Below are 22,718 nucleotides of genomic sequence, written 5' to 3' on the forward strand. Positions count from 1 at the left end.
CATATTATAATTTAAATACAGCGAAATTAGATAAAGAGATAAGTGAGAAAGAATAATGAATAATTATAGACAAAAAAAAACATTTTTTATGTACTTACCTTTATAAATATATGTAAGATAAGTATACAATATTATATGTGCGTTAAGAATTATTGAAATTTAAAGATATTATTTTTACATAATATATATTTATTTAATACTACATATTATATTAATACAAGTGAATGTCATTTGATATAATTTTATGCGACGTAATAAGGCAAAGATGCGTATCAGTGTAGTAAAAAGTGCAAAGTTATAAAACGTATACCTACTTTACATCACTTCGCACTATCTATGCTTTGTGAAAATAATACCACAAACACACCAGACGCGCGCGGTAAGCTCATGATGGTTTGAGACACCCGCTACTCGCTCGTTTCCCGCGTCGGCGCCCGTCCATTCAGTGCGGACACCTCTATGCGCGCAGTTTGGGAATAGCCCGCCGCATGTACGATCTTGCCTGCGTCGAGCTAGACGCGCCAAAACAACACGCGCGAACACCCGTCCCCGCGCATTGTCTACGGACACGTCGAAACATGTTCATACGTTTGAGTTGCCCGCGCCCGTCAAACCACCACGGACGAGCACTTAGGGTGCTCTACGTTAAAAAGTTCGAAGACAATCGTCTGACTTGCGTACCAATGGAGCTCAGGCATTATAAATATAATGTAGATATTAATAAAACATGATTTTTTTGGGTAAAACGTAATCCTAAATGAGCGTAATATGATTTAACGTTAAGAAAAATGTTAAAATACGTGCTGCATAATAAAACAACCAACAATGTTTTTAATTTAGCATTTTGAATAAAGGTACCTACATAGGTAATTAGTTTTTTTTACTTGTTCATCTTAATTTAATAACAAACAATATTATGTTGTAGTCTAGCTTCCCTATATCTATTTTAAAGCGGACATTGGCAACAAAAAATGCATTTAGAGGTTTTGTAATAATAACTTTTTAATTATATGTAATGTAACGACGAAAAAGAAATAATTCAGTTACTAATTTCACATTTTGTGAAACGCATGAGAGTTATTACCTATTACTGTACCTAATAGGGATGAAACAAAAAGATTGGATTTATTAATCTCTTTGGTAGGAAATGAAAAAATTGCAATTATAACGTCTAACTTTTTTGCATTTATTTATATTTTATAGCCATAAAATAGTGATTTTTGGTATTGCTATTCACAACGAATATTTTTTTCAACAAATTATTTATGAATCGTACTCGTTTGTCACGGATATTCCTTGTCTTTATATTGCATTGTTTGACTGCTCTGAAAAATATTCACACGTAACATCAAAATATAAAGCTCATTTACATAAAATAAAATACTGTTTAATACTTAGTTATAAAAAGAAATTGTCAAATTCAAAACACCTGGCGCGTACTGAATAAATAAACATGGCATTTAATGCGCCTGCGCACTTTGATGAGTGTACGCGACGTACTCGAAAATAACTTTTGTGGATAATTCGCGTCTAAATCTTTCAAATTTCGTTTTAAGCCATCGCAAATTCAAGAGAACTGTATTTTATCTGAATTAACAAGCAAGAGAGTATACGTCTATGTTATATTTCCATTGTTATTCGGAAGTATCGGGTTATTGAGTGTAAGCGGTTATTGGTAGCCATCTTGAATGAACAAAGCTTCAGATGAGTGTAGTTCATCTGTTTATCAATATAAATTTGTGCATTTTTAAATATAAATAATTTGTATGTTTGGGATATGTGTGAATTATTTCTCTACATGTGTACATAGCCATGGCCGCTACTCGAAAACTACAAGGTGAGATGATGTGTTGCTGTCAGGTTAAGGAATGTCCTATATATTTTGCGGCCCGAACCTCGTTTGTAATGACTTTATCTCAATTTTATCCCTCGATCGAATCCTGCACCGTGTCGTCACCCGCCTATACTTCTTGTCGCGGTCGTCGTATAAGATTTAATACAGAATTCTCCGATTTGGCAGGTGTTGTCAGTGGCTCTGTACTCGCGTCAAAATGTCAGGTGAAATGTATTCGATGTGGATGCCATCCTTCGATTACTACTGATATTACGAATCATACCTTCGAGCCTTCTTTCGTGCGAATAGTTTTTATATTTTCCAACCCGAAGAAAATAATTTTAATATTCATGAGTACATTTCCTATCAAGTATTATTGTCCTGCTTTTTGCCCTAACTGTTCATGGATTCACTGACTAAAATGTTGTTTTGAATATATTTAAATATAGAACGGATATTGACATGTAATTTGAGTGCTTTGTTTTAAATAGTATGTTCATATTTTTTTTCAGCTGAAATAGACCGGTGCTTAAAAAAGGTTACGGAAGGGGTGGAAACATTCGAAGATATTTGGCAGAAGGTACATAATGCTACTAACGCTAATCAGAAGGAAAAATACGAGGCGGACCTTAAGAAAGAGATTAAAAAATTGCAGAGGCTACGCGACCAAATTAAGTCGTGGATTACCTCTGGGGAGATTAAAGACAAAACCACCCTCTATGACTATAGGAAACTTATAGAAACGGTAATTATGACCTTTAGTTCAATGATTAACGAAATAAGATAGAAATACTATAGGTAGGTTATCGTGGAGCAACCTGGGTTGTGTAAAAATGTAATTAAGAGTAGGCAGTGGGTAAATAAACAGTATATCGTCATTGCACAAAATAAACCTCCAATGTGCCATTTTTACGAAAATTGGTTTTTAATGCAGAAATATTCTACGATTTTTTCTGCATCGTTGACAAAAACCTCCAATGTGCTATGACTTTTTGGTTTAAAGTTATTTTCGAAAAACTGAACCGCTAATGTGATGTGTCTCATATTTAAAAGTGCTAAAATCTCCGATGTGCTGACTCGTCGCATCGGAGGTTTTATTGTGCACGCACTCAGCACATTGGAGCTAATGAGTTATATGCTAACGTTGCGCCGATAAACTATCAATTGCTAGATTTGTGTTTTTCGTGATATAAATAAGCTGTTATTCTAGATATTATTGAAAAAATACTTTGGAGTAAGTTATTTTTATGATTTCCATGTATTATTCATCAATGTCGTCTTTCTTTTTGTTTTAATACACACGTAATTTGGACATTAAAAGTAAAGAATAGTGCATAATGTCTATATACTGGACTTGTTGAAGTCTTGAGTTGTTGAAGGGGAAAAAAACAGAAGATATACCGAAAGAACGAAGAACGCTTATGCCGTTTAGTCATATTATGACCACTAAAAGCGATTAATATTCTTTACTTTGCGGAAATGTTTCTTACGAACAGTATAAAAAAAATATTTTAATTCTTTTGGGCTATTAAATCATGGCCCGAGAAAAAGTCGTATGTCCAAGGTCTTGTATGCACTCGAAATATAAGAAAACAATGGGTTACAACAGCGATACTCAACCTGCGGCCCGAGGGCCATATGCGGCCCTTTAAGCTTTTATGTGCGGCCCGAAACACATTTATTATCAAGAATTTCGTATATCTTGAGATTCGTTTTGACTTTGATGCACAGTTAGTGACACCCGAAGAGGATAGTCATTATGGTCCACATCAGATCTGGTATAAGAGTGTTGCTATTGTACACGATTGATTTAAAAAACATGCATAATTTTTAAAATCTCAAAAATGTTTTGTAAAAAAGGTGGGGTTTCATGATTTTTTTCGTCACACCAGTAGTGATGCGGCCCGCGGTGCTTTACAAATATAATTATTTGGCCCGAAGAAAAAAAAGGTTGAGTATCATTGGGTTACAATATCATGTTTGTGCCTAAAAAAAACAGGATAGGCACGACAGTTACCTTCCAAATGAAAAAGGAGAAAAATACAAAGTGTGTCAGATTTTTTTCCATGACATACTTGGCATAAAAGCAGATATTTATAAATGATGGACAAAACCTAATGATATAATACGTCTTCCAAATAACTATATAGAAAACAAACAGTACCCTAAGCAGTGTAGGTACATGAAGTATCATTTTCGAAGAGACATCGACACGATAAAATCAAGAACGTCAGGAAATGGCCAAAACTAATTAATATATTTAGTACCTAACCACTTCTGAGTTTCTTCTAATAGAAAGTAGGATATGGAGTCAAATTTTCTATCCATTATGAATATGCATAACATTTATAAAGAACGGTGTTTGAATCTAGATGCCGTTAATCGTAATGTTTTTAGTAAAATACTACATGATAAAATTTCAATCCACTAATCTATGTTTCAGACACTAGAGATGGGAAAACTAGTCGATTTTGAAGACTAAGTATACTTACTACCAGTATAAAAAAATACTTAGAATAAAATACCTAAAATACTTATATAGAAACTTGTTCCAAAATACTTACTAGTATTTGGAATACTATATAGAGTGTTTGGGGTGCGTAGATGACAAAAGTTTCATACTCAACTGAAACTAAAACCAACTCCATATTAGTATTTGAAATACGTATCGGCTCAGGGTACTCAGACTGTGTATCGGCTTCAATAGAATCGCTAATAATACGCTGAGCTCCGCTTGTTGAAAAGTCCCATTAAAACACATTTTAAATTTATGAGTTGTTTTTCTGTTAGGTTACAATATTCTTGTTAACAAAAATGAATAACAGTGATGTTTTTTTGATTTTAAACATGTTTTGAGCGGTCATATAACAAGCCTAAGCCTGTGCGTCATTTCACCACTGTGCTGCGACACAAAATTTATGACCTATTATTCATACATTCGAACGCAATAGACTAATAAATTACAATATACCTATATTCAAGTGCTATCTCGTTCGCGCAGATTTTATGTCAATAGTTTTGAAAGTCTACCAACTGGCAAGTGCACAGAACAGCGACTCGCGATGATGTCATCACAAGTTTTTTGGAATAAGTTTATTGGGAAACACATACTGAGTATGGGTAGTTTCATCCGAAACTTGAGTACACAAACTGGTGACAGTATTCCAACTTACCTCAATTTCGGACTCAAGCTCGGCAATGTAAACGAAGAAGATTATGAATTACACATAAAGAAAAAGGACAAATGTCATGTTGCCAAGGGTGAAGCCAAAGAAAGTGCCAACAGGAAAAGAATGGTTATTACCATGGATCTGCTAGTATTTTGCTATGTCCGAAGATAGCGAAGATTAGCGTCATCCGCATATTACAAAGAAAAACTTCAACCTCACAACTTTACCATCTATGTTCTATAAATGATGCAGATGTAATTCTTTATGCTTGGCAAGAAGCAGATGGTAATTCAACGGCCAATGTATTCACATCTTGCATTATTGACTATTTAAGGAAATTGCCCAACCAATTAACAAACAAACCGTAGAAATTGTAATGATATCGGACGGTTGTAATTATCGAAATAGGAACACGGTTCTTGGGAGTGCATTGAGCAATTTCGCAAAATCCCACAATAATGTGATAAAACAGTTGTATTTAGAAAAAAAGCACACTATGATGGAGGCAGACGCTGTGCATTCCACTTTAGAACATTATTTTACGTCGCCGATTTTTTCACCTTCCGATAACATTGCGAGAATGCATTTAGCTCGTCCTAGACAGCCATACAAAATACATTATATACATTAGGATTTTTTTTTAAAATATGACGATTTTTAAAACAAATCTATCTTCACTTCGCCCAGGAAAGAAAATTGGTGATCCAGCAGTTGTTGACATGGCTTAAAATATCTACCGAGTGGAGATATTTTATTTAAACTCAAACACTCTGAAGTGTGGCAAAATTTATCTCATTGACGCAAATCATGTCCAATTATTGAGCCACCTACGTTGTATAGTGAGCCTCTATCCATATCAGAATCAAAATATACGTAAGCATCTTCAAGACTTGAATTTCAATTATATTCTATTCAATTTTAGCAACGAGAAAAATAATTTTGAATGGTAACACATTAGTCTTTATTTGGATAAACGATATAAATTTAATTATAATTTGATTCACACCATATAATTACAATCAATTAAGTATAATAAATCATCTTCGTTTTCGTATTCTCATTGTTGAAGATCGTGACTCTTTGGAAATGTCCTAGTAATATCCCTTCAGTGATCCCTGCACTCCGCATAGTTAGAGGTATTGAAAGCTCTGACCTCTCGTCAATCTCATAAAGGGTTCCGTCGCCATGGCCGGCCCTCCCTCACCCTGCAGCGGTGCCACAAAAGCGACCTACGTGCTGCAGGTCTGACATGGCGGGAGGCGCAAGAGTTGGCGATGGACCGAGGGAAGTGGCGCGAACTTGTGCTCGCCCTATGCCCCAATGCTGGGTCGTGACAGGGTGAAAGAAGAATATCTTCTCTTTATAGGAGGTAGAACCATTGCGCACTACCAGAAAATGCTATTCTGAAGACCACCGGCCGCCACTGGTCAGCCACTTGCTCAACCTATTAGGTCTATACTCTGACTCATACACAAATTGAAAAACAATATGTGTACTTTGCCAGACCCAGGATTCGAACCCGGGACCCTCGACACTATAGACCGGCGCTTAAGCCACGCGGCCATCGTGGGTGCTTAAATTTTTAGCACCTATTTTTGTTTTTTAGTACATAATTATGAAATTTTAATAACATATTTTCCAATTATATCTACATATTTTAGGTACCTATTATTCATTTTTTAGCACCTAAAAATTCTAAGCCTAATCATAATGCTTTCCGCGGTGTAGTTCGCATTTTTTTCCGCCAGGTTTATCATTATGTTTCTACTGCGCATGTGCAGATATCGTGTAAGTTGCAACTATTGTGTGAAAATTCGTTCATGTTTGCTGTTTTGCAACTTGCACGATAATATGTGTTACCGATGCATTTTCTTATTATGGCCGCGATAATACATACTGCGGTGCATGTGACTAGTACTCCGCCGTCGCGCGCTGCCATCTGTCAGACGCCATTTCTGAATTATAAACAATGCAGTGTTGCCAACTGAACTATAATTATAGTACTTGCACTATAATTTTGGTCCGTGTATTAACCCTTTTACTCCCACGGGGCCGATATTTCGGCCCACCATACCTATGCGAAAACTCCATCTGGGCCGATCCATCGGCCGAAAGTTTGGAACTAAATTTACGATTTATTCCAAATTTTTTCCCGTCATATTTCGTCTCGTGTAGACGAATCATTATATTCACTGTGTGTTGAGTGTGAGTAACATTTATTTTAGTGTCTTTATTTATAAATATGTCACACCCTATTAACTCACAAGTCATAATTGCTCTGCTGTCGAACTTGAGACCAAAGAGGGTCATAAAAATAATAAAACATTATTTTTATGACACATTTTAAATTCTGATATTTCTTTTAGTTGTTTTATGATTCATATATCACATTACAAAATGAAGTTTGTAATTTTTGAACTAACAATGGATGCCACTGTACTTTTGGTAAGATGGTGAAAAAATACATGAATATAAATATTATTATAAATGATTTAGTGCTTTGAGACTTATTTTTTGAAATTACTTCATTCCATATCAGTTAGTCGTCGATACTATATCGAATTCTCTTGCGATTTCGTGAATTGAATAATATTCTTGAATACCTTGGACACTATACGATTTTTTTTGATTACTTTATAAAAATTCTATTTCATAGATAAATAATAATTTGTTTATTTTTTTTTCTGTTACTACATAAGGATAGATTATATTATAAAATTTGATAAATCAATTATAAATAAAAAAATGTTGTCACACTTGTTTTGTTGTTCAAACATAGTTTTATCCGTTCATTTCTAAATAAATATTGATACATTATTTTTTTCTTTTGTTTTATTGATGTAAACTATCAATATTATTACTTATTATTGCTTTATACACCATTGAGAACACACAAAAAAAGTTTCAAATTTTTAAAACATGTGTAGAATTAGTTATTTAAAAAAAACTAAATCGACGATTTTTTGTCAAAAAACGCTTGGGAGTTTTCGCATATGCTAGGCTAAATCAGCTGGGAGTAAAAGAGTTAAAAAAGTATAGTACGCCCAAAATACCACAATTTTGAATATCGGAAAAAATGTGTTTTCAATGTAACGATTTAATTTCGACATTAAAAAATATTGCAAAAGAACTAAGATTTCGATATTTCCCTACTATAAATTGGTGCACAGTACCACAATTTCTTACTGAAGAAAATTTCTCTTACGGAGAAAAAAAAATACTTCAAACAGGTAAAAAAAAGTCCTTGGCTTGATTTAAAATGGAATTAATTGAATTAGCTGGTTTGCATTTTTGGTCGTAAGAGGTGTTTAAATAAAAAAGAGCATCGGAATTTCTCGAATTCTCCGTTATTTTATTTGAGAAAAACAAAAAACCTATACATTTTCAACAGATGACAAGGCGTACTATAATTTTTGCCGAAATACTATAATTCGATGACAAAAAGATAGCAACACTATAATAAAATTCAGAAATGGCGTCTGACAGCTGACAGCGGCGAGCGAGGGCGGAGGAGCAGTCATAAGACCCCATACTGCCAGTAGTAAATCCATGCACGTGTAAATGTGCTATTGTAGTGCCTGTACACGTGCATGAATCAAATGGCACCGATAGTATGTAAATTAAACTATCGCGATAATAACTGTTTACACGCAAAAGTGCTGACTGTCTCGTCAATCTCATTCTTCAAGCGTAAGCGAGACGCGTTGTTGTCATTGTATGGTGCTATTTGATAGGTTGTGAAAATGGTGAATGTCAAAATGCTATGCGCAGTGTAGTTCGTATTTTTTTGGCAGGTTTGCCACTGTCGTTCTACTGCGCAGGTGCAGATATCTCACAAGTTCCAGCTATCGCGTGAAAATTTAGAAATTGTTGAACTTTTTTGATCCATGTATGCAATTTTGCAACTTACACGATAATACGTGTTTACACTTGCATTTTCTTGTCATGGTTGTGATAATACGTGATGCCAGAAGTAAATCCATGCACGTGTAACTGACTCAAACCTAACTAACAACCTACTTTTTTCTGGTTACAGTTAAGTAGTCAGGTTTTGGTTTGTTTTTAGGTCTCAAAACACAACCGTAAAAATGATATAGTGTACTATAAATTTACTAGACATTGTCCCTTGCATGCCTGATTTATAACAATTCATCGAAAATGCAAAGATAATATACCGTTTTAAATCCAATTACAGGAGGACCTCGACTTTCGCACATAATTAGTTCCTGAAAGTGTGTGCGAATGTTAAATGTTCGAAAGTAGAGGGAAGTAAAAAAATATTTAAATTGTGTGTATTTTAAAATATTTATTTATCAAGTAAATATAAGATGTTTAAGAGGCGTTTAAGAGACATGTTTAAGTGGGGTTTGCGGGTATTTCCCTTAAAAAGTTATCAAGAGTTAACTGTTTGCCACTCTTCTTTTTCTTATTTTAAATGGTAAATTATTAACTTTACAATATTGCTTAACTGCTGGCATGAAATGTAAAGTGAACCAATCTTTAAATATTACCGCAGTAACCCAGGCTTTTTTATTTGATTACCAAATGACTGTAAGCAATTCTTTATCTTTCCCTTTCAATGCTCTAGGATTTTCTGCTTGATAAATTAACATTGGCTTCAGTTTTAAATCACCAGCTAAGTTTCCACCAAGAAGCAATTTCAATCGGTTTTTAGAAGGTTTATGCCCTGGGGCAACTGATTCTTCCTTAGATAAGAATATACGTCTAGGCATTTTTTTTCTGAAATAAACCTGTCTCATCTACATTAAATATTTGGCTAGAGGAATATTCTCCATCTTCAATAATTTTGGATAATGAGGATTTGCAGCATGTTTATCCGCATCGGCCGATTCTCCAGTGAATTTAATATTATGAAAAGAAAACCTCATTTTAAAATTGTTAAACCAACTGTTACTTGCTTGAAAAATCGTGTTAGAATCTTTTTTTAATCTAGCCTTCCAATCTTTGTGCAAACTAAGAGCCTTCACTTGAATAATTGAAATACTCAGAGGGACATCTTTTTGATGTTGGTCACCGACCCATGATGACAAAGATTTTTCCATTTCATCCATAATTATGCCGTGTCTTTTGGAAACAATCTTTAAAGATATATTTCCACAATTATCACAACATATCGTAGACCTGTTTGTATCATACAAACGTCCGATTGATACAAAAGATTCACCGCTATCAGAACGTATTTCCATCTTTGTCTTGATCGTGTGAAGTTTATGAGTCCTTGATTTCTTTTTGTTCGTATCAACATTGCAGTTTTTCCGCTTCTCACTCACTAAACCTATCCTAGTTAGCTCACAAGCAAAGTGACAGGTGTGAGCAGGATGCAAGTGATGCAAGAAATGCACTTGCTTGTGACCATGCGAGAGGGGGCTATCTTTACAAGCGATCTTGGTAATTTTAATTTTATATGGTTAATAAATCGTCGCTATAGGATTGGTTTACCGAATATCTGTTTTTGTCGAAATCGACCTCTTAATGCAGAATGTATTTTTGTATCTAATTGGACGAGAACCATCCCTTTCTTTAAATTACTTTGTAATGGTAATGAATACATCATTCATATGCTGTAAAAATAACAATTTAAATATCTCCATGTATTTAAATATAGGATTATGAAATTTGTTTTTCGTCTCCTGAACATTTGGTCTATTCGGGAAACCAATCCTACAGCGACGAAATGATAAATTTGCTTAATATTTTACGTTCTGCGATGTAAAGTTATGTCATACAGGTTCATAAATATTTTGTATTGCCGTTAATATCCACATCATATTTTAGTTATTTCCAGAATCATCGTTAAGTCGAATAGCAAATAATGTTGAAGAAATATTTATAAATCTACTAGCTGAAGTACCCGGCTTCGCGCAGGGTCGCTTTGTGAGATGAATGTAGAGAGAATCTCTTACTACAATCGCTGTAATACCGATGATTTGTGGCTTAGTATTTCATAATTATTCAAACAGGTGTCACTGTGTGTTTAATTTTTCAGATTATGCAAATCAATCGACAGTGGCTAGTAATTTGAGTTTAAAGTCGGACGAGATAATTCGTGAAATTTGTATGTGCGGCTTGTTGATCACGGCCTCATAGAGCGAGATAATTCGCTGAGGGCATAGAACCGGTTGATCATAAATTTTTTTATTTGTGTTAAAATATTTTCTAACATAATTTAGAACATTTTATGGTACTTTTATGATAGCCTGGCGCCACGCTCTGAAACCAATGGTTATGCTGCACTGCATGGCCGTAGCCATAAATTTTTAAAATAATATGTTATAAATTATGAGAATTATGTCGAGTGCATCACGACAACTGAACGATAACTGATGTGGGGAGTAAGATCATGTTAATGCGTGTGTATCAAACCAAAAAAATATTTTTTTTCATTCTGACAAAAATAACAGTTTTTCCGGTTTTCGGTTCAGTTCCGGTTCGAAGTCCTGTACAAAACACTCAACCCTCGCTAGGTTAGTGTTCTTTTCAAGTTAACCCAATTATTTATTACAATGTCGAGAGTAAATTGCAGCAGATAACAGGTTGATAAAAGATAGTTCGAAATTATTTTTGATATCGACGTTTATGTGATTATAATATACCTATCATTGCACTGTTTGTTGTTAGGGAGAATTCTGTGTATGAAAGGAAAAGGGAGACAAGTCACAAAGTTGTGCAAAACTCGATCCTCTTTTGGTGCTCCTGAAAAATGAATAGCATTGTAGACTTATCTCCCTTCGCCTCTCACACACAGGATTTTATCTGTTATAATAAGATGGTGTATCTCAGTGTTATATATTTATTATTTATTCCTGCTTTAATTAGGTTACCTATACCTTTTATAAAATTTGTATCACTTCGAGTTCTTGATAAAGTTTGCTATGTGGGGGAAACCCGTGTTGTAAAACAATTTTTGTATGTGGTGAATGCCACCTTTTTTTGTCAAATTTTATAAATTATCATGTAGTACTACCAAGTAGACACCGAATCTGTTGAAAAGATTATTTCATATTTTAATCATTATTTCTCATATGTTCTTATCGTTATCACTTCAGCACGTTTCCGTTATTTTCATTCGTCCAAATTAGCATGGAAGGTATTCTTTACACTATACGGTTAGTGGCGGCTATCTCTAATTCGTAATACGGCGAAAATTTAGATTGGTAGACATGTCAGTCAAATTCGGATGTGTTAGTGCTACCGAACCCAAGCGGATAAGACTGAACACAAGCGGATAAAGCCGACCCAGCGCTATCTAGTCGGTAATGAGCTGAATTTTGTATTGACACGTCAGACATATCAACATAACCTACAATTTTATTAGTCATGTCATTGCGATTGCAATAAAACAGTCGGATCTTGCGTCTCAATATGTAAAATTGACATATTTTGTCTCATTCTCAAAGTTAGCACGGCCAAGAAAGGGACTGTTAAAAAATATCACTTTTTGACGGTTTAGACGGTTAACTTTTTTAAGTAATTAACCGCCAGAATACTTAACGTGATTAATGTGATATATTTATCACAATTAGCTCTTTTTTTGATGTTAAGTGAAATGTTAGAATAGGAATATCAGGAGTTAATGTTGTTCCTTTGTTTTTTTCAGCAAATGGAAAGGTTCAAAGTGGTTGAACGAGAAACAAAGACAAAAGCGTATTCAAAAGAAGGTCTTGGCGCGGCGCAGAAGCTTGATCCCGCGCAGAGGGAAAAGGAGGAAATCTCGTGTTGGCTCGTTACTTCAATAGACGCCCTCAATCTCCAGGTAAACAATCCGATACTCGTATTTTTGATAAGAAATAAAACAAGGTGGTTCATATGTGAATGTGCCAAAGTCAAATCACTTATGGTACTGAAAATCTGTCTGAATTTAGTGACGTTTTATCCATCCCATTGATTTTTAAAACATAGCTAAGTTAACCAGAATTATATCTATTCCATCACAAACCTGTGCTATGCCAAGTATTAAATTGCTGATGGATAGAATTGGAAGTCTATAAAAAATGCTTTTGATGAATCAGCTGGCATCTGAGTGCGACAGAAAGTTTTTGGAAGCTCTCGGTGACAGAAATGAATTATAATAGGATGGAATGAATTGGAAAGTAAGCATGGAATTCACTGCTGCGAAGCCATTTTAACGGTATTTGCCTTATATGTGGTAAGGCAAATAGTGTAGTGTGTTCTGCCTAAACTTTGTTTTTAGCCTAAATACTGAAGTAAGTAGGTACAGAAAATTGGCATGTTTCAATTGTTTAACCGGTTAAGTGCCCAAAGCGTCTTTGGACGCCCTAATTACACTAATTCTTATGTTAATTACTATCAATTAACTAATTGCGGCATAGAAAGGACTAATGAGCGATTTATAAACATGGTTAGCTGTGCTGTATAACTAAACTGAAAAAATAAAGATGGTATAATGCTTTAATGGATATAAAATAGATCCTTAAGTATGCAGACCTCAATAATCTAGATCAGAAGTTGGCAATCTTTTCCCCATGGAGGGCACAAAATAAAAGTTGATAATCGGCAAATAAAAATATTTTTCTTGGATTAAAAGTTTACCAACTTAAAAATATGTACCATCGCGCAAGCACAATTTTCAAATGTATACAGACTATTATTACCATTCAAAATCTCTTTTTTTTTTTTTTACTACATATGCACGTGGAGAAAATTTACAAGAAAATATGAATTATCGGGATTTATGATATTTAAAGGACATGTAGCATTTTTTTAGTAACTGCCTCGTTCTGATGTCAACTTATTTTATTTCTAGAAGTGTTGTCTTTTCCATGCAATTCCATCCTGGTATGAAGATATATGTACTTCTTTATAAAAACATAGGAATGTTCGAATCATTGGCAATATTATTGAGACGGGAGAGTAGTATGCTTTTAGATTAATAATATATGTATTTTTTTAAAATTCCAGGTTGACCAGTTTGAATCTGAAATAGAATCGTTTCTAGTCAGTAAGAAGAAGAGGCTAGATAAAGACAAACAGGATCGAATGGAGGAACTTAAAAATAAATTGGAGAAACATCGATTTCATATTAAAAAGTTGGAGACGCTCCTGAGAATGCTCGACAATATGTCCGTAGAAGTAGATAAGGTATTTTCTTCGACTTATTTATAACTAGATTAAGCACATTGCGATTAATATATTTCCCTTGTAGCGTTAATAATCCTTAATTTTATTTAACCTAATATGAAATGTAGAAAATAATATCTATAACACGATTTATAAATTCCTCTCACTTTTAATAACTCCCACTATATTTGAAATGCTACATATTAACTCCACGGTGGGGTAGAGGCAGAGTGCACGTCTCCGAAGCTTTGGATGCGGGTCGCAATCCCATGTCTGACAAAAAGCATTTCGTCAGTCTATCTTGTAAAAGTCAAATTCCATTTCGGTTGGAAATGAGATTTTATTAACTAGGCTAGAGTTATCTCTTAGTAAGATACTTGCATCCATAACACATTTAATCACAACATTTATCTGTACCTCGGAGCCGGAGACCTAATTCCTGTTTTGCTTAAAATTAGTTTAGTACAGATTTTGTACAAAAGTAAAGTCTGCATGCCTCGTAAATACCAGCAATCATTCTTATTTTTGCAGTTTGTTTTTTTTAAATTCAAAATTCAATATTAAAACAATTAGTTCTGAAGAAAAGTTGTTTTCGGTTTATGAGGATTAAAAGATAGACCGATGATATGTTGTTTTATTAACGTGTATTTGCCTGAGCAAGGACCCGATGAATTCTGTGAATGATTAAATACCTCTTGAAAAAAATCCTGTTAATATAACCGCCATCCTAGGTTATGTGAGACTGTCGGTTTCTAAGTCTGTAATCTACATATTCAAATTGCAAAAAACCATCGAGCACATGAAAGGTAAAAGACTGCACATAAAATATACTAATAGCAAAATAAATTGTCCTTAAAGTCATTTAAATTAATAAAAAATCATGTTTAAAGTTTGTCACAAAATATAAAAAATGACACCCGATGAACTTCGACTTTGCAATCAACCTCCGGTTTAATTCTATTTAAGAGCATACTTCAGTGAAATGGCAAATAATTTTCAACAATCGGTGCGACGAAATTTTGGACTCGTTGCCAATCGGAGAGCGATAGCGAGCTGTGAACACGTCAATTTGTTTTGTGACGGCGTCAGAGGAATATATTCTTAAATCGTGTAAAGATGACTAAATGACATTACCCATTTACTTGAAAAAGAAAACATGTCAATGAATATACTATTATTATTCTAATATCGTCGCCGTAGATGTCAAGGGAGCCAAGCCACAAATTTGGCGAAAATGAGTAAAGTACACAAAAGCATTTTAAAATCATCAAAGATGCAGTGGTCAATGGATTTAAGCCACAAAACTCTTTTGACTACATTTTTTGTACATTTCAATATTCAGTGGTCAAGGGATATAACACACATAACTTCTAAGATACTATTTTTTTTTAGTTATTTATACAAAATAATAAAAAGATAACACCACAAAGTATATTCTATGTTGAAAATTTCACCGTTATATCTTTAAAAACAAAAACGTTCAATAAAAAAATGTTACTTTTCTTTGTCACACAAAATCTTTGGGTGCCTGTTTCTTAGCAATATGATTTTGTGGACTGGCTCCCTTGACATCTACGGCGACGATATAACAATAAACATGACATTAAATGGATGCATGTTGAATTTTTAGGACAAATTATGTTTTGTTCTGCACGCGTCGTTTGCACAATCTTTTTAGATCATGCCTCAGCTGAAGTATACCCTTAACTAACAAAACCGAATTGGATTTGATATTTTATGAATATACATATTATAGAAAAGTACTTACAGAATCACGAAAAACATTGAGAACAAAGTAAAAATGAAGTTTTCCTTGAAACTACCAGCCTCACGTTATCCTATGGTGCATATCATGCTCCGCTTAGGAGCTAAAATTACAATGTACCATTCACATATCAGCATTGGCTATATATGCCGGCATGGATGATGATGAGGTTTTTAACAGTTTTTTTCATGAGAAATGGTACGTCATTTGGTCAAAATATTAGATCCATGCAACTCGTTCCAAAAACACAATTTGAATCTAGCAGACGTGGGATTCGAACCTGTGAGACAAAGCTTCATAACAGGACATTCTGCTTCTCATCCATTATGGCCATAAATTATATACCTATCTAATTATTTTTTTCAAAAATAATAATTTGTAGTTAATTTATTATCTAATTATTTTGTGTTTAGCTTATAATAATAAAATTGCATTTTGCATTATTTATCATAAAAATTTACTTTCAAAGCAAGTAAGGAATCAATTAGAATTTGAATTCAAATTCCTTCATCAATCAAGTAGTATAATTTGTTCATTAAGTAAGGAATCATTGCGTCTTCTGGAGAATATTCATATTATTTATCGCTACATAATACAATTCCGTTATAGTGATTTCGAAAACAAAGTTCTTGTTAAATTATTTTAGAATCCTAGAATGTTTAACTTAAACTTTGTGTCAAAACCATTATAACATGACAAGCTTTATTGATTGGAACATATTTATTGAGCAGTTCTCTTCTTATATGAGGCAATGATTGTTTGCATATTCATTTTCTGTTTATTAATACAATTTCTATCTGTTTTTTTCCTTGCTATGGATAAGTAAGTAAAACAACTTATGAGATGATTAAAGTTATTTGAATCTCTTTTTCAATTTCAAAAAATTTAAGTCTTCAGTTTCTCAAATAATACTTTAATATGACTTTTTATAATTATTATTGTATTTTGTATTTTTTTTTGTATTGCTTTGCGAGTTTTCTCTTTATAAAGGTATATAATACATATACCGACGGTGGCCGTGCGGCTTAAGCGTCGGCCTATAGTGTCGTGGGTCCTAGGTTCAAATCCTGGGTCCGGCAAGTTCACATAGTGTTTTTAAATTTGTGTGGAGTCAGAGTATGGACCTAATAAGTTGAGCAAGTGGCTGACATCCATTTCTCGTAAAAACAAAATCTGTTAATACAAACGCCCATATTATATCGTCACTGTTCTGGCAGAAGACACTAATTCGAAAAATGACATTATGTACGTATGTACCTAACTGTTTTTTTTTTTTTTTTTAAACGGTACATGTTCAAACACGCGCGTTAACATCATTTTACTCCCTACTTCAATTATAGTTTGTCAATTTATGGCTACGGCCGTATGTTGTAGCTTAACCACTGGGGAATGCGAAAAGAAATGGCGTATTTCAAAAAAACACTAGGTTAAATTCTTAGGTCAATAATTATTATAAAGCAATCATTATTCGTAGGATGTTTATCACACTTGAATGGTCAAAGACATAGCTTATAATGAGTATCTTTAGAATTATCTTCAAATGTGTTAATCTTGCCCATTTTTTTGAATAATAAAATGCCTAATTCTTGTCAAATTTGGGATCACAGAGATTATCAATATAATTTTTTATCGTAAATATTTCACTATAATAATGTCGATATAAATTATACTGATGGTTTTATAAATGCGTTTAAAAATTAATAAATGTAAAAAATCTTTACACCACTGCACATTTATGTACTGAAATATGACTATATTCTGAAACATTAGAGCGAGAGGTTTAAAAGAATACTATTTTTTGTAATAAAAATACTTTATGCAGTCATCAAATGTTTAAAATAAATATAAAGGATAATAAGGCTTCAAAATCATATAAATAGATTATCTACAACGTTTAAGGTATGTCCAGGATCATGCTTTGAAAATCGAACAAATGCTCCATTTTGACCTACGCTGAGCATGTCCCCCCTTAATAAACTCACATGATAGACCATTTCAAACATTTTAACAACTTCAAAGTCAAATTACTCACAACTAGTATTCTCCAGATAGTGTGTTCTGCCAGAACAGAGACGATATGATCTTATTAGGATCAGACATTGTCGAAGAAAAAAAAATACTTATTGCTAAAACTAAATGACAATCACCAGTGTAATATTGCGGATCTCGATGACAATCAACACTGTTTATTAACTGCATTACTAAATTTTTCAAATTCCACAGTGACTTGATGATATTATATATCAATATTATTACAATGTTTGTATCCTTTCTGCTTGCAAACACATCTAAAAACGGAAACGTAAATTAGTAAAATAGAGAGAAACTTTATAAGCTATAGATGTACCAACGTAAATCATCCATTTATTCGTGGATATCGTGTGACGAATGTCGCACTTTTGTATTAATTAAATTTAAAAAAATATAAATTTTTCATTTGGGCGCCCTACAAATTACTTTTGAAGTACTCAGCTTTGTCGACAATACTTATAAAATGAAAATGAAAAGGAAGATAAGTCGAAAATAACTGCTTTTCTTGATTATGTTTATATACAACTCATTTTTCAATTTTATTATTCTGACTTATGACTAATTATTCTCATTTTTTCTTTTGCACATGGAAATTTATTTTTAATTTTGATTTTTCGTTTAAACTCGTTTTATCCAACCGTCAACACCAAAAGTAGTATTTTTAATTTCCTCACCTCGGAGAGTGGTAGAATTCAATTTTCGAAGTAGTTTTTGAAAAAATGCTGATTAGGAATAATTTTAGTTCCAAATTCAGGCGGCAAGTGATTTATGTTGGTACATTTATAATCTATATTAACAAAATGTATGTGGAGTGGAGTTGTTGGGAGAGGCGATGGCGAGGCGTTCAAAAAGACAATGGTAAGTGAAGTTAAGATAGGTGGATTTTGTTTTGCAGATAAGACGAATCAAGGACGACGTAGAATACTATGTGGACTCATCGCAGGACCCCGACTTCAACGAGAACGAGTACATCTACGATGACATCATCGGCCTGGACGAGATCGAAGTAGCGGGCGTCGGCCTGCCCTCCTCCGTCACCACCGACAGCAACAACAGCAACGTCTCCCCCACCTCGCCCACTAGCATGACCTCCGGTGAGAACACACCCCTTTCACTCTACTATACTATATTCATTCTTAAAGAATAAAAATACATATTCAAGCCCCTTTCGAGAGTCAATTCAAGTCGAGATATGCATGGACCAATAAATTCAACTGTGTGCTTGCGAATAAATCAAATAAATCAGAATATGACATTGTATCAGTGTTTGATAACATGACAGATAACCCGTCTCGTTATCAATTTTATCATCAGCTGTTGGTTCAATGAAAAAACATTTTATGCTTTGTTTACTCGATTAAAATATTATTTTTACATTCGAATTGGTGCCAAACATAAATCTATTTTCAATCGCAATCAATGAACGGCTTGTTTGTTTTAACTCTTCAGATAAAATGATATCCCATTTCATATTTGATTACAAATAGCAAACATTTATTGCAATTGATGTGTTTTGTCATTATCAATGTAGTCTATTCAAGTCTAGGCCTCCGCATAGTCTATGCTATGATTTACAGAATGTTTCTTCACATCAAAGTAAACAAAGAGACCACATTATTAAGAAATGATTGCGCTCATTTAATGTTGGGTTCTCTCTACTGACTTTTGATGTATGTATTATATTGTAAGGAATTTATAAAAGTTTAATTGTTGTTTTCAGGGACGAGTCCCATCGCCTCCCCCGGATTAGGTGTTCACAATCATTCTACCGATTCAATAGAATGTTTGGAAAAGAAAAAGAAATTAGAAGACATTATTTCTAAGGTACGCATGGGCATGTTTTGTTATTTATTGATATCTATAAGTATACTCATTGTGATGTTTACTTGCTTTTGAATTATCTTCAATGCTAATTATATCAGAATATTGCTTTACACGGAAGCTCATTTTCCATAGTAGATGGGTCGAATCAAAAATGAAAATGGGAGAAACCCTCACTTTTTTTGAAAATAGCTTTTATTTGATGATGGTTTACCATATAGGATAGATAGGCTTTTACTTAAGTTTGTATTGATGCGTACACGGTTTTTTACATTCCACAAGGCAATGGGGGGCCTTTCATTGGTCGGCCTATTCGTTTTACTACTGCAAAGGTAAGTGTAAACTGAAAATGGGCTTTACGATATCTCCACCAGTGCAGTGAATTTTTTCAAAATCTCATTGTTATACAACTAATGTCGAAAGCAATACCTCGTCCTAAATGTCGATTTGATATAAAAAAAATTGTGTCGACTGTAAATGTATTAAATTTTACTGAATTCATCGTTACCAGACTGGCCCTATGGCAGTATGTGTCATAGATAATATCGTCACCGTTCAGGCAAAAGTCACCAACCCTGAAAATGGTAGTTTTGAGTTGAGTATGTCACCCGAAGCGTAAAATTATGTTCTTTAAGATGCAAAACTCACCACGGTACATTAGTTAGTAAAATTTTGCTTAAATCCGAATTATTTGTTTTTCACTAAATGACTTTCGATAAAATCTTAACAAGCAAAAGTCATTATAGGTGAATAGACATTATTGACTATATAAAAAAAAAAATCCTTCGTTATAAATATACAAGCAAAAGTCACTATACTATGGATGGTGAGTTTTACTGATCCTTCTTTTGGCTAACATTCAGATTATTAACAAGCAAGTCACCAAACCATAATTGAGCTACCTTGCCTCCTTCAAAACGTTCCAAATGTTTTAATTAGCATCAAAAAGTAAAACTACATTAAAAAAATTATTAAGAAGACATGAGAAAATAATTTAATGTAGATAAAATCTTAAAAACAATAAAATCTGATTTTTCCTGCATTTTCAAACTTTCAAATTGCGATATCTCAAAACTATGTTTTTAGGGTTGGTGACTTTTGCCTGAACGGTGATGATATGATCTAAGTCATTTACATTACTCATTAGCCCGTGCGCAGTTAACATTAGTTTTAATAATCAACCAACAGTTATGTAAAATAATAAATTACACTAAAACCTCGTTAGTAAGAACACTGATAATTCTAAATTCGCCGTAATTCAAAATTTTCCCGAAAAAAGAGTCCGTTGAACATTATTTTCATATAAAACCATACCTTTAATTTGCATTTCGTAATTCGAAATGATTTCAGAGTCCCTGGCATACAAAAATATTCAATAAATCGTAATAAAGTACACTATTTCATGAGCCAGTCATTGAAAATGACTTTTCTTAAAAAATCAAAAATTACTTATTTTAAGAAGGTAATAAAAATAATCCTGACTCCATCTGAGACCCTCGACTTGTTAAGTGGATACGTGTGTACTCCGCCACTATACCACGAGTATGTGGGGTTAGACACAGATTCAATACATAATCCGAATGTGTATGAAAGTTAAGCCTTCAAAATGATGTATTTAAATTTTCTGACTTCATTTTTTTTAAAAAACTGACTTCATTTATATCTTAAAAGATGTACATTAGTTTTACAAGTCTAAATAAAGTGTTTTATTCAATAGTGACTAGAATATCATTGTTGTTTAAATACAGAACTACAATGTAAAATCACTAATAACAGTATGTACAGTAAAAACAAAACAATGAATCGGTTGGTCGATAGTCTGCGTGCGGATGTTTAGCCATAGTGTTTTTTTTTTTTTTTTTTTTTTGTGTTTAGCCATAGTAATGCTACTAATAACCTGCCAGTCGATGTACTCGTAGCGCTGAGGACGGAATACGTATTTGTACGCATACAATCCACGGACCGAATCATTGTTTTGTTTTTACTGTAAGTAAGTAACCAAAGCAAGTTGTTAACAAAGGTTGCCATTTTATTTTTCTATAATTACCAATTCAGCTATATTATGAACGAGACCACTATTTCCAAAAACCAACAAGTCCACAATTCAATATTTTGTGTTTTGTTTTGAACGTAAATGATCAGTTTCAACATTGTTTCCTTTTTCTGTCATTTTTTATTTTCAAATTAGAATAATTTATGTTCATTTTTATTAACTGATGAATACATATACGCAATACATCTACGGAAATTAAATTGAACATATTGTTTTATATCTTTTGTTATTGCTTGATATTTAGAATATATACAGTAATTTCGATTACATGTGGACTTATCGGTTTTTGGAGATAGACGATTGAAATCTTCTGAGATCCCTGTGCTGTAAGTTGTGATATGAAATGTTTGTGTATCACTTCCTCTTTTATAGTAGGTAGTTAAATATTTTTAATTTGAAATATTGCATATTGCAGCCGGTGAAGCCGATGGCGGTGCGAGCAATAAGCGCCAGCAATAACACCAGCAACGCCAGCTCTGTCACCTCCAACAACTCCATCTCTATATCCACTTCCACCTCGGCCTCCGCCTCCGCCTCTCACACCAGTTCTCTCCTCAACAACTCCGTGCCCCTGCTCAACAACCTGCCCAACAGTAACTCGGGCGCCTCTCTCTCTCTGCCCCTCTCCCTGTCGATATCGATGCCGGCCCACCAAGTGCCCGCCAAGCCCACGCTTGTCTCCTCCACGCCCAGCAAGGCGCACCACAACGCCGCCCCGCCCGCCAACAACCTCAGTCCCACGGGGCCCCTGCATCCCTTCAACGCCGGTAAATATTGTTCACTCTCACCTATTTACTTCACTGTGATGTCATCAATATAAGTTCACTCCGCAGTTTCATGTTCACTTATTTTTCAAGAGATTTTTACCAAGATTTTTTCTTGACAAGAAGTTTATACAGTTGTGAAAAATTGTAAAGTGAAAAAGTAGATAACCAGTGTTCATTC

The 22,718-nt window shown here is 33.8% G+C and overlaps 1 protein-coding gene across 8 annotated transcripts in view; it reads left to right on the forward strand.

Moving 5' to 3' along the window:
• Window positions 1-1,469: 1,469 nt before the first annotated feature.
• Window positions 1,470-22,718, forward strand: part of Not3 (CCR4-associated factor Not3) — a 33,818-nt gene continuing 12,569 nt past the window's right edge. For 4 of the 8 annotated variants that reach the window (XM_085945001.1, XM_085944995.1, XM_085945000.1 and 1 more), the window contains exons 1-7: window positions 1,470-1,837; window positions 2,347-2,579; window positions 12,623-12,778; window positions 13,945-14,124; window positions 18,777-18,993; window positions 19,620-19,723; window positions 22,189-22,540. In XM_085945001.1, coding sequence (XP_085801127.1) covers window positions 1,813-1,837; window positions 2,347-2,579; window positions 12,623-12,778; window positions 13,945-14,124; window positions 18,777-18,993; window positions 19,620-19,723; window positions 22,189-22,540 — 1,267 coding nt within the window. In that variant the 5' untranslated portion in view covers window positions 1,470-1,812. The remainder of the gene's footprint in view (window positions 1,838-2,346; window positions 2,580-12,622; window positions 12,779-13,944; window positions 14,125-18,776; window positions 18,994-19,619; window positions 19,724-22,188; window positions 22,541-22,718) is intronic. The other 4 variants (XM_085944997.1, XM_085945002.1, XM_085944998.1 and 1 more) reach the window with 1 other exon arrangement.

This window comes from Rhyacophila brunnea, unplaced genomic scaffold, assembly GCF_057557595.1.
Source record: "Rhyacophila brunnea isolate RB1 unplaced genomic scaffold, BYU_Rbru_1.0 scaffold_17, whole genome shotgun sequence".
Lineage (NCBI taxonomy): Eukaryota > Metazoa > Arthropoda > Insecta > Trichoptera > Rhyacophilidae > Rhyacophila > Rhyacophila brunnea.